This window comes from Pseudorca crassidens, chromosome 17 (genome assembly GCF_039906515.1).
Source record: "Pseudorca crassidens isolate mPseCra1 chromosome 17, mPseCra1.hap1, whole genome shotgun sequence".
Lineage (NCBI taxonomy): Eukaryota > Metazoa > Chordata > Mammalia > Artiodactyla > Delphinidae > Pseudorca > Pseudorca crassidens.
In genome coordinates this window covers 9,013,063-9,025,935 of record NC_090312.1, presented here as the reverse complement: position 1 = coordinate 9,025,935, position 12,873 = coordinate 9,013,063, and the positions used below count along the sequence as shown (strand labels likewise).

Below are 12,873 nucleotides of genomic sequence, written 5' to 3'. Positions count from 1 at the left end.
GGAGAGCGTGCCCTCAAGTCCAGGCACCAGAATAGGGAACAGGCTGACTATTCCTGTCTGACTTCCCTTCTCCATTTATTCTCCTTTGAACAGGCGCTAGTGCAGTCGTTGGGTGGTTCTTGTGAGCCTGCATCCCGCTGGGAACCCACCTAGGTGCTGACTGCTGTGGACAGCTGGGAGAAGCAGGGGTGCAGTAACAGTCGGGTTTGAGGCCAAGTCCACACTTGCAATGCCATTATATGCCGGCATCTCCTGAACGTGTACCTCCAGCCCCACTCTGTACCTCCCACCTGGGCTTTTCCCTTGAACTCTAGACTGGGTTAGCGCAGGGTCTACTTGACGTCTTCACTTAGATGTCTCATCACTTCTCAGTCTTAACACAGCCAAAATGAACTGCTGATTCCACTTATGTCCCCACCCCCAACCAGCTTATGCCTCCGCTGTCTTCACCATCTCAATAAACAGCAACCCAGACTCCAAACCTCTCTCTCTGCCTACCAGCATTCCATCAGCACGTCTATCTTCAAGATGTTTCCAACCCCCTCTCCCACCTCTTCTGCCACCACCCTGATGCTTGCCATCATCTTTCTCCGGGAGCTTTGCAATGGCCCCCAACTATCTCCCTGCTTCTGGCTTTGCCCCCTTTGCTCTATGAGAACCACAGGGGCTGGAGTAATCCCTTTACGGTGTAAGTCAGATCACGTCACTCCTCTTCTTAAAGCCATCCAGTGGCCTCAGCTCATGCAGAGGAAAAGCCACAGTCCTTAACGCCCACTATCTGACGTGGCCACTGTTTGTCCTCTGACCTCGTTCCTGCTGCCCGCCTCCTCCCGCTGACTGTGCTTCAGCCTAACCAGTCCCTGTGGTGCTCCTCAAATCTGCCGCGCACACTCCCACCTTAGGGTCTTGGCGCTTTCTGTTCCCCCTTCTAGAATGTTCTTCCCCAGGTACCTCATTCCCTCACTTCCTTCATCCTGGACCACTCTGGTGGAAAAGGCATCCACACCCCCAGCACCCTCTCTCCCCTTTATCCTGCCCCCCGTCCTCAGCACCTGTTCCCCTTGACATGTTCTGTATTCGTCTACTCTGTTTCTTCCTCCTCTGGAATGTGAGCCCCAGGAGCTCTGAGACTTTATCTATTTTGCTTTCTGCTATATCTGTGGTGCCTACAAAAGTGGCTGGCACACAGTAAGTGCTCAATGAATCTTTATTCAGTGGAAGGAATGAAATTATGCATCTGACCTAGGAGTCTTCAAGGAGATCATTTATTCCCAAACGACCCTATGGATCAGGGATTCTTATCACTAACGCTCAGATGGGAAACCAGTTCAGAGAGAAGCCAGAATTCAACGCCAAAGGCACCCTTTTGCCATCTCAGCCCTCTGGGAAAAGCCAGGCCTTCCCTCCACGAGCTTGTCGTCCAGCAATGACAGCATATGCTGGGTGAGCACAAACCCAGCTAGAATCAGGGCCCCTCGGTGCAAAGGGCTTTGCAGTTGCACCCACATTCTTCTTTTCTCTCAGCCATAATGCTATGAGCTCCACACCCACGAACCAACATTTAACACCATTGTATGGAGGGAGAAATAAGTTTCGAGAGGTTTAATGATTGTCCCAAGGTCTACTAGCTAGTCATTTGCAAAGCCAAGTCTCCACTGAAGGTCCTCTCGCTCCAACTGGGGGCGCTTTGTGTGCTAAACTTAGGACAGGGATGGAAATGCACTAGCACCACCTACACCACCCTACAGCCAGATCATAGCCCAGAGGAATAATCCTCAGAATCATGCCCAACACAGAAATGCCATGGAGTAGCGTGGACACCCGAGTGGGAACCAAGCTACCAGCTGCCCTCTGGAGGTGGCATTGAAGTTCCTCTTTTATTTCCAAACATTCTGCTCACTCGTGCCCTCCGCGTTCCTTCCCTTCCTCAGCCTGCTCGTGACCTATTCAGCGTTGGGCTGTGGGTTTCTCCATTTCCACCTGGAAGGCTCCATAGCCCCTGAGTCCAGCTGCCATTAGCCGAGGAGAAACCCAGGATGGCACGTTCCTGAGGGCCTCCATCCCAGCGATTCCTTTCCCGAATCCTCTGTCCATCCACATAGGCCAAGCCCTTCCCACCCTGTCTGTGCTGAGAAGCAGAACATACCTGCAACTGTAGAAAATGTCCACATCCGCCTAGAACCGGGTCTCAAGTAGGTTTTCCCAACACAGAGACCTATTCATTTGTCACGGGGATACTTCACAAGGTCACTTACTACGTGCCAGGTGCTGTGCTAGGTGTCTGGGGGCATCAATACAAATTAAACCCTGCCCTCGGGGAGCTCAGTCAAGTAACGAAATAGAAAATGGGCAAAAGTAAGTAACTAAAATGCAGTTTGATACACACTATTTGGAGAGATGGTCGTCCTACTGTAGGACCTCAGGGCAGTTAGGGAAGGGGGGGGTCACTGGACCCGCAGTGGCACTGCCAGCAGTAGTGACCCAGTGACGAAGGAACTGACCAGGACCCTGTTCCCCTAGCTGTCTGTCAACGGAGCGGGGAGAGTGCCCTGGGTGTCCATGGATTGTAATCAGGGGTATTTGAGTTCTCCAGAGCCTGAGCCTCAGTTTCCCTATCTGTAAAATCGGGAGATTATTAGTACATATCCTCATAAAGATATTGAAGGAAATCATACATGCAGCAATGTCTGGAAAATACCATGTGCTCGATAAATATTAGTTTTTCTCTTAATTCTTTAACTGTACTGCTATGGTCAGTATCCAAAGCTACTGTCCCCACTCCAGAGAAGAATCCCGAGAAAGCAGGAATACAGAGGACGCACAATCACTAAATCACCTCGCCTGACCTGAGCCAATTTTCCAAATCCTGGCAGACGCACACACACGCTTTCTCCTCATGCCACCCTGCATCAGTACCATCCGGAGCCCAGCCCACAAACACACACCACCCAGCTCCCTGGGGGAAGCCACAGGAGGGGCAGATGTCCCTCCCACCCCAAGTGAGCCCCCGGACTCACGCGTCCATCACATCAGCGGAGACCCACTAAATTCCCGCAGCCCAAAGAGGTTGGGTAGGGCTTCCAGAGATTCCACGTGAACACCCTCACCCACTTACCACCCCAAGCCATCTATGGCCCACCCAAGGAGTCTTAATGATACCAGCAAAGTTAACCACATACCCGCGGAACATCAGCGCTGCCTGAGATGCCTGGAAAGGCTCTGTTCACAGAGGACGATCTTATTTTCTGAAGTAGCAGCTTTCTGTTGAAATTCTTCATCAGTTGCCATGGTGGGGATTTTTCCCTCTCTTCTCTCTCTCTCTCTCTCTCTCTCTCTCTCTCCCTAACTGGTGAAACTGACAGTCTGCCTACATTAACCGGGCATTAATTTGCATGATCAAAAGCAGATTTGTTCCAAGAGGCGATGCTCTGCCTTCTCCTCCAAAGCACAGGCATCTCCAAGGAAGGCGAGAAAAATCAGAATCGCTGCCGCTGAGGTGCCCCTGAGCTTGGCCAGGAGTTGGCCTCATCCAGGAGCAGGTGGGATGGGGGCCCTGCGGAGAGTAGGGAGGGGGAGGGCAGCCCGCCTAAGAATTGGAAAGTGGCACCTGGCAGCCCCAGGCGCTGGCACGAGCTCCAGCCTGGGAAAATCAAGCCTTTGGTGACAGATTATAGCAGAGGACGGTACAGGAGTCCCAGGGAAGTACATGGATTTCCTGCGGAGAGGGGCTGCTGCACCGAATTCCCCAGCCCTTTGGGGTGGGGTGGTTCGAGGATCCCAACCCCAGGCATCGTGGGGCTCTCTGGAGAGCCCAGGACATGGAATTAGAAAAGTGGGTCACAATTCCTTGCGTTAGCCACGCAGTTCAGGCAGGTTGCCTAACCAGTTGGGGCTGCCTTCCCTTTAGGCTTTGAATGGGCACAGGGTGACCAGCCCTGCAGTTATGAGAGGACTTCTAGGTGAAGGAGACAATACCCAACCCCTGGGAACCACGCTGGGACCCCTCCACGCCAGCGCTGTAGCCACCTGGCCCTCAGAGTGGTCACGCACACATGGCGCCTTGTCTAAGTGTCCCCCGGCCCTGATGCGTGGGGTTATCATTCTCAGTGCAGAGGAAGCCAGGGATTGGCGGGGTTGACTTGTCCCCCCAGAACAGTAAAAGTATTTTCTGACCGTGCAGGTAAAAGATGAATGTAGACTGGATTCATTCTTATATATCCATTATTATCATATTTATTTTTTCTTCTGATTTTAAATTAAAAGGAACGTTTTATCGTGTGCCCCTGCAATGACGGTGGGGTCTGGACACCGGGCCTGCTGGATGGTGGAGAGATTGGCCCCTTGTCCCGTCACATCCACACCCAGTGGTCGGGGCAGGAGCGGTCCCGAGTTGATTCGGGCATGCAGCCAACACATGCTCATTGAGGGCTCTCCTCCAGGCTGGGGGGAAAGTTGTAACCCGAACAGATAAGGCTCCTGGCTCATGGAGTGTCTCTTCTCGGGAGAGGACACAGACAGGGATGCGTAAGCAGAGAAAGTAAGAGTTTCAGATCTTGAAGAGTGCTCTGAAGGAAAGTGTAACGGGAGAGGAAGTGATGCAATGGGGGAAAGCACTTTTGTACGGAGTTCAGGGAGGTGGTTTCCGGTTCTCAGTGATGAGAAGGGCCAGCTGTGGGGCGAGTGAGGCGAGGGGCCAGTGCAAAGGGCTGAGGCAGCGCTGGTTTGGGGGACACAGAAGGCCAGTTGCTGGGAAACCCAGTGGATGATGGAAGAAGCAGTAGGAGAGGAAGGCAGATGTGTTGCAGGGACCTGTTAGGTCATCAGAAAAGTGACTTATTCTACTTGCAGGGGGCAGTTATTAGAAAGTTTTAAGTTAGAGAATGATCGTACTGATTCATCTTTTTTTTTCTTTTTTTTTTAGTAATCAGGAAAATTCACTTTATTATTATTTTTTAAAATAGTTTTACCATACAGATACGACATTGTAAATCAACTAGGCTGATTCATCTCTTTAAAGAGCATTCTGGCAGCTCTATGGAAAATTGACTATGGAAGGGTAACAAAGGAGGTAGAGACCAGACTGAGGTCCATTGCGAGGTCCAGGGAGCAAGCTGCCATGTTAGATGAAGGTTAAAGACGTGGTAATGGTGAGAAATGCCCAGATTTGGGATATATCTTAGATTGGCAGATGAGTTGGGAGTTCAAGAGAGAGTTCAGAGCTATATATATGGATTTGGAGGAAAACCAGGAAACTATGATGTCACAGAAAGCCAAGAAAAGAACGTTTTTCTGAAAGGAAACCGAGGTCAAGTGTACAATGTCATTGGAAGTGGTGTGAGTTGAGTGCAGAGATCTGACCCCTGGACCTGACAGGATGTAGATCCTGGGCGCCCTTGGTAAGGGCCATTTCAGTGGGGTTAGTGGAAGGCCGGACTGATCAGAGTAGGCTGAGGGGAGAGTGAGGAAGTGGTCATGTGCTTCCCAAACTCACCCTCTTTCCACTGTACCTCCGTCTCCACTGGACACCAACCCTCAGCCAGGTTTCATGACCACTTCATTCATTGCCACATTACCTCTGCGACCTCACCAGGCTGTCCCATGGCAAGATCTGTGTCATGTTCATTTTAAATCCTCAGTTGCTGGCCAACAGTATGTCTTTCATTTATGCCCATTAAATGAAAGAGTATTTGTGTCTCTACCTACCTCAGAGCTCTAGAGAATTCTGGGGGCATTTGTTCATTCATTCATCCTTTCAGAGTTCACCCAATTGCCTTTGGAGATGCTGCCCCAGGTCTCCCTCTTCTCAAACTTACGAAGTCATAACCATTTTGCATAACATCAAGAGTAATCAAGGTACGAAAGTTAATTAACTATCTTCCGTGTACAAAGCACTCCTCCTGCGGTCCCCACTCCCCAGAGAACATTGTCAGTGCTTCTGTCCCAGGGTGGGAAGGAGAGGAGGAGGGAAGGAGCCCCGATGGGGCAGGAGGAGTGGACAGGAGGAGTGTGTTGAGACGTCCTCAGGAGGAGACTCAACAGGACCGTGGTACAGCAGAGCCCTGGGGAAGATGAGCAAGTGGGAGGAGTCGGGAAACATCTCTTTTCTAATCAGGTTGCTGGGTACTGGTCTTCATTACTGAGGTTGGGAAAATAGGAGGGGAAGAAGGTTCTGGAGGTGAGGAAGCACACACAGGCTGGAGAGAGATTTAGGAATCGTCAACTTACGGATCACTGTCGAAACAAAGGGAGGAAATGGTACCACCTCATGAGCGTGTGTGGACAGAAGGGGATGCGAAAGGGCAGGGGTGGCAACTGTGGGGGGGGCGACATCAGCATTTAAAGTGGACAAGACAGCCAGGTGGCGGGGAGGTTCAGAAATGAGCCCGAGATGGAGAATTTTATGGAAAAGGAGATGGGGAGGGTCACCAAGTCCAGGCAAGAAAGAGCCCCAGGCTGGGATGGTGAGCTGCGCCGGCATTGGCGCTGACCATCAGCGACCTTGGCAAGCATGGAGGTGGGGGAGTGGAGGGGCCAGGTAGCTGTGGGGTGAGGGGTGAATTCCCTGCGCTGGGAACGCCGAGGTGGGCAGACACACCTTGGCTGGCGTTTCCTTCTGGGTGGCGGTAGGAGTCACGGAGAGTTGCACATCGCATGTTCTAAGAGGGGGGAGATTTACCCAGTGACATCGCTGAACAAGCAGAGGGGAGGGTCCCTAGAGCGCCGGGCAGTGAGGCATCAGCCTCAGAGGGAAGGAGCTTCTCGGTCCAAGAAGAGGGAGGGGATTCGGGAGGAGTCCCTGGGAGTAGAGGATGGTGCGGGTGTATGGAGAGCTCTGAGGATCACCTTGGGGTTCCGAGCAGCCTCGTGGGACCCACATGGCAGAAGAGAAGCAGTAAGAAGCAGCAGCTCCCGGGCTCCCTCCTGGGGCCCTGCAGAGCCCACACCCAACACCCGCTTCCCTCCAGTCTCAGCTCCGCTGTCCTCCACAAGGTCCGAGGCCCATCCCATGAGCCCATTTACGATTTCAGCCCTCACCAGCCAGCACCCTGTGCCCTCCCCAGCCCTGCTTGTTCGCTTGTGCCATAGTGATCACCACCAAACCTCCTGTTACAAAGACATGTCCTGTGCCATCCCTCCCCCGAACTCGACTAAAAGCCCCCAAAGGGCCAGGAACGTGGGCTGTACAGTTCCCCGATGTACCCAGATGCCTGGAGCTGCTCCCGGCACATGCAGGCGCCGGACAGAAATTTGTTGACTGAACAGTGACTTGAAGATAAAGACTCTGCAGCAACGTGGCTGTCATCCTGTTTCTCAAACTTGGGGTGAACACAAGGACACCTACTTCTAATAATTTACTAACCAGAGGGGAGAGAGAAGTAATATCTACTGTCACCCATTTGATAATAATGAATACAATTCTCGATGGCCCTTAATGAGCCCAGGCCCAGCAAACCCGCCTCTGAGGCACGTCTTGCCTGTCATTACAGCTTGTGGCTTCGGCCCTGGCTTGGCAGTCACGTGGTAGCCACATCCCTCCTGCTGCCTCTCTAATTAAACCAGCAACAGCATCTGTGCTTCTGTCCTCGCCAAGAAGGAAGAGACCTGGGTCTTCCTGAAAACGGGCCCCTTCGCATCCCCACGCGCCCCCAGGGGGCTCAGATCCGCACTCCAACCGTCTCTTCAAAATACTGACTGTGGATGCAGCCACGGCCCAGCTTGTCTCAGAGGCTCAGATCCGCTCAGAATGTGAAACGAATCGCAGTCTTGTGGAAGCAGAACCTGGGCCCCTCCCTTTAGCATTCTAGCCATGGAATTGTTCAGATGGTTGGAGGTACTTCTGGCAAGGCCCAGGGCTTGGTGCCCTGCTGCTCCTAAAAGGTGCATCTTATGGAAAGAGTTTCCGCAGCACCCGTGAAGGAGGCTCTGTCCTTTGGGTGAGGTCAGTCGTTTTCTAGCAGTGATCCAGAAGAGGAGTTCCCAAGGATCTGGACCCACAGCCAGCGGGACCAGCCTGGATCAGGCCTGGCTCTAAAGCATGGGCTCCCCTGGGCCAGCTGAGCTGCAGACACCCAGCCGCCGACATCGTGCTAAGAGTGTGTAGGTGTCATCTCATTTAACCTCAGGACAGGTTTATGAAGAGGGTAATATTATTGTGCCCATCGTACAGAGGAGAAAACAAAGGCAGAGAGGGATTCAGTAAGTTGCCCAAAGTCACATAACTAATACGTAGCAAAGCGGGCATCCAAGCCCAGGTCTTTCCAGCTCTGGGATTTGAATCTAGGAGGTTTTACTTTGGACTTGCAGCCTCACCTGTGTTATCTCTGTGGAGGTCAGTGTCTCTTCCATTCATTTGTCCAACACTTATTTCCTGGACACCCGCTAGAGCCCTGCGTGCCTCTCTGCTTGGTAGTTCTGGAACACTAGGCGTTAAACTGACAATAACAGCACCTGGGGATTCAGCGCAGCATCTTGAAGCACCCCAGGGGCCCCTGCCTGCGCCTGGGACAGGGCAATAGTACTCGCTCACCGCTACTGACCATGTGTGCCCAGAGCTGTGCTAAGCCCCTTATATGCAGGTTTCACTGGAATTTGGCAATGATTCTATGCAACTGCCCACCTCATATGGTGATCTTGATACTCCAGTGAAATACACATGCTAAATGTTTAGCAATGATTGGAGTTATGCGAATGGTGACTAATCTAATTTTTGTGATAAAATATTCCAAAAACTCAGAAAATAACAGGGAATAACATAATGCAGGTTTCCCCCTAAACTATTAGTAGGCTGTGAAGTCAATTAAGTAGATTTCAGGCAGGCATTTTTGAATAGACTAGATTAGACTAGAATAGAATAGAATGGAAACTATCAGATATATCATGTATGTTAACAGCAATGAGTATGAATGTTGTTCGTGAACGTTACTACAGGCATTGAGGGTGAGTGTGTGTGTGTGAATTCTGCATGTGTAAAATGTCTTTTTTATTATAGATCATGGTCAGAAATATTTGATATAAAAAACACTGATAAAAGAAACATCACTATTCAGATTTAACAGATATTAATATTTTGCCACATTTGCTTCAGATCTTTTTCCAAGAAATAACCCGTTATAGATAGATAACAAAGATAGATAGATAGAATATAGGTAGAATTCAAATGAAGCCCTTTTTGCACACCTCTCCCTGTCTCCTTTCCTCATCTCTCCTGAAGCTGGTGTGTGGCCACCAGCAGACGTGCCTCTGATCAGTGATTCCAGCCACTGGTCCAGCCTCTTGGTGAGCCAGGCTGAAGGCAGTCCAACCCAGAACCCCAGGATGTGCTGAAAGAGTGTCTCGGACGGAAGGGGTCACTTACTGATCATACCCACTCCTTGAATTCTAATCACAGTTCCTGTGTGCTTGGTAATGTTTAGAAAAACAATTTAAACATGTCAGGATATCCTGATAAGCACATGTCAGTGTTGAAATAAGAGCCTAGAAATATGTAAACACACATCCTAGGACCGTACAAGGGCCGAGGGGTCTGGATCTCCGACACCAGAGCTGCGTCACTGATACTCCCTCCCCACCCCTTGTCTTCAGAAATGAGGAAACTGAGTCCTGAGGGGATGACATGGCCTCCCCAGACTCTCCCAGGCAGACAGGATAAGAAAGGAAGGAAGGGGGAGGAGGAAGACAAATACCACATGTTTTCACTCATATGGGAAACAAACAAATGAACAAACCAAACCAAGCAAAAATCAACACGTAGCTACAGATAGTGGTGACTGGGGCAGGAGGGTTGGGGCGAGGGCAGAATGGGTAAAAGGGATTAACTTCAGTTTCATTTACTGACTCAAGTGTGCGTGACCAGACGGAAACTGAACCTTTGGTGTTGAGTGTGCTGTAGGGTACACAGAAGTAGGAACGGAATGTTGGACACATCAAACTTATATAATGTCATAAGCCAATGTTACCTCGATTTAAAAATAAATCTTAAAAAGAAGAGAGAAAAAAGAGACTGAGGAAGAAAGAAAAAGGAGGAAAGAAGGAAGGAAGGAAAGGAGGGAGGGGGGGAGAAAGAGTTATCTCCATCTGGACACACATCCCACAGAGCTCCCTGCCTTCCCTGCCCATCCTATATAAAACAGCCCTGCCCCATCCCTTCACTCTGCTCCGTTTCTCTTCATAGCGCCTGTCCCGGATGAACTGCACAACTCGTTGCTTATTTTCCGTCTCCACCCACTAGAACGCAAGGCCCTCGAGAGCAGAGAGCTTGATGAGCGTGTTCAGGGCTGTTTCCCAGGCCTAGCAAGCCGCTGGCCCTGGACCAAGAGTGTGTCTATCAGTAGGAAAGGGTACAGGCAGTGTCCCTACGTTGAATGCTTGAGTCAGTGAATGCGACTGAAGTTAGCTCTCCTAACAAAACCAGGTGACAAGCTGGCTGAGAACCAAGTGCACGAGCACGCGTGAGACCTGTGATCAGCCTGCGACAAAGACTTGTGTTCAGTGAGCACTTATTAGGCACCAGGCGCCATTTTCAGGGCTTCATGTGTATGAACCCTTTTAACCCTCACCGCCACCCTGCTTGGGGGCTCCACTGTGTCCACCTTCAGGCAGGCACAGAGGGGTACAGGTGCTTGTTTAAGGCCACACAGCTGGAAAAGGGCAGAGCTGGGATTTCCACCAGGCAGTCCGGCTCCAGCTCCCACGCACTTCTCGCCGTCTTCCACTGCCTCCGAGAGAGAAAATTCTAGACCAAGGGCTTGAGCTATGCTCAGTCGGGCCTTTCAGAATCTGACTGGGGATTTTCCATATATTTTCTTTTAAGCAATTTGAGGAAAGTCAAGGCCGGACCAGTAGCAAAACAGCCTTTTACCAGGCGCTGCAGAATTCTCTGGGCGGCGAGGCAGCGGACGAGCGCGTGCAGGCTGCGGCGACGTGGTACTACTCCCTGGAGCACCACGCGGATGACTACGCCGCCTTCTCCCGCGCCCTGGAGGCGGCCGCGAGGTGAGCCGCCTGGGCGCGCCGTCATGCCTCCGCCTCCCCCAGGCCGTGGGGATGCTCAGATCCCCCGGGAGGACCGGGGCCTGGTGCTGCTGCTTCATCTGTGTCGGTCATTCAGTCCACAGCGCGGGCTGCCTGCCCGCCAGTGGGAGACACGAGGGTGACCCACCCCTCCCCTCCGTGGTGCTCGCGCGCCGTCAGAGGGTGCCTGCTTGGATATGCCCCGAACCGAGAAGCTGCGCTCAGCTTGTGTGGATGGAGAGCGGGCGGGGGGAAGTCCAGCAGAGAGGACCCCACCTCCAGCCCAGTACCTGGACCCCTGCTGCCCTTGAGAACAGCGCGAGGAGAGCTCCAAGGGTGGCTAGAGCCCAGGCCTCGTAAGCATCGGTAGTTTTCAAGGCTCCCCCAGGTGACTCTGCTGGGCGGCCAGAGTTCACCTTCCACAGGAAATGGAGGCCTAGACAGGGGAAGGCTTGTGCCTGATGTCACACCCAGAACAGAAGACCCAGGGCTCCTGACGCCGTACATCCCCTTCCCGGGGGTGGGGAGTGCTGTTTCTGCACTCACTGCTTATGCGTCTTGTTGCTCAAGTCCGCTGCTTCAAGCTTCCTTCCCTGGGAAAGTCCGCCCAGGTCCCCCAACCCAAGAGGGGTTAGTGGGTGCCTGCACCCGTCACAGGCTCTGCCGTCCCCAGAATGTCCCTCTCAGCACCGTCAAGAGATGGCCAGGATTCCAGTTCTCTCTGCCTGCAGAGCCCCCTGGGATGAGACCACAGTGGGGACTCCAACTCTCGTGTCACCTTTGAGTTCCTCACGGGCCGCTTGACATGTTCTGTTTCCCTGACAGGCCCCCCTCCAAGCCGGGAGAGTGTGGTCAGGTGGTTTCCGCATCCTGTAACTTCTTTCCCGTCCTCGGGGAGGGAGGTCCACGCTGGCCCTTGCTCATTGTCCCCCGGGACAGAGCCACTGTCAAGGCTCAGAGGCCTCTGCTGAACTTGACTCGGATGTTGAGGCCCACTGTCCTGCTTGGTCATTCCTCCCAGGAGCCTGTGGTTTCCAATCAGAGGTTCACTAGCTCAGAATAAAACTTTGTACCACCCCCTGGCATCTTGGGGACAGGAAGGCTCTAATTTTCCTTCTAGTAGAGAGCTCAGCTTTGAACAAAATAGCCAACACCTATTCCTGGAGGCCCAGCCCCAGACTGGACCTGAAGAACTCACAGATGTCCAAATCCTGGACCCTGAGCAGCTCACAGCCAAGTCGGGACTGGCTTAGATCAATGTTGTAGAAAGAGCTCAGGGCTAGAGTTCAGAAACCTATGTTCATTCTTGCCCCAACTTTGCCTGTAACTGTCTTTGAGGACAATCTGTGAACAAGGGCAAGAGCAGAGGCCTGAAGGAGGGCAGGTAACCAAAAAAGGCTTCACTGAGGAGGTGGACTCCGTTCCTCCCTTAGGCCAGGTCCTCATTCTCTCCTGGCCAGACTGAGGCAGCAGCCTCCATGGGCCTCCCTGCTTCCAGTCTCCTCGGCAAGGTCCATCCACAGCGCTGCCAGGGTGGAACCTTCCACTCCCAGCTGTGACAACCAAAAATGTCCCCCAGACATTGCCAAACGTCTTCTGGAGCGTGGAGGCATCCCAGCTGAGAGCTACTGGTCTAAAGGTGTCATAACCTGAAACGTCCCTGAGGTCTCCATCTTCCTTCAGAATGCACAATTATTTTATGTTCAGCTTCATAGTATATTATATTTATTTTAATATAAAATGTTTTGCTCCCAAGTCTTTGAGTAAAATTGATGTCCTGGGAAGATGTTTGTTCCGTGGGACTCTTGACCCTGCGATGCATCGTATGGACATAGTGTGTGCTCGTGGCCCTCCGTGAAGCAG

The 12,873-nt window shown here is 52.1% G+C and overlaps 2 protein-coding genes across 4 annotated transcripts in view; one reads left to right on the top strand and one right to left on the bottom strand.

The window, feature by feature from the left end:
* The window catches only part of TG (thyroglobulin), a 242,487-nt gene that overhangs the window by 210,954 nt on the left and 18,660 nt on the right, over positions 1-12,873 (top strand). The window contains exon 44 of the mRNA XM_067711217.1: positions 10,811-10,992. Within this exon, the coding sequence (XP_067567318.1) occupies positions 10,811-10,992 (182 nt within the window). The remainder of the gene's footprint in view (positions 1-10,810; positions 10,993-12,873) is intronic.
* The window catches only part of SLA (Src like adaptor), an 83,687-nt gene that overhangs the window by 59,332 nt on the left and 11,482 nt on the right, over positions 1-12,873 (bottom strand). The window contains exon 1 of one of the 3 annotated variants that reach the window (XM_067711214.1): positions 3,180-3,774. The exons of 1 other annotated variant lie outside the window; for it this stretch is intronic. The gene's annotated coding sequence lies outside the window, so the exon portion shown is untranslated. Of the gene's footprint in view, positions 1-3,179; positions 3,775-12,873 lie in introns of those variants that run through there. One more of the 3 variants, XM_067711216.1, reaches the window with a different exon arrangement.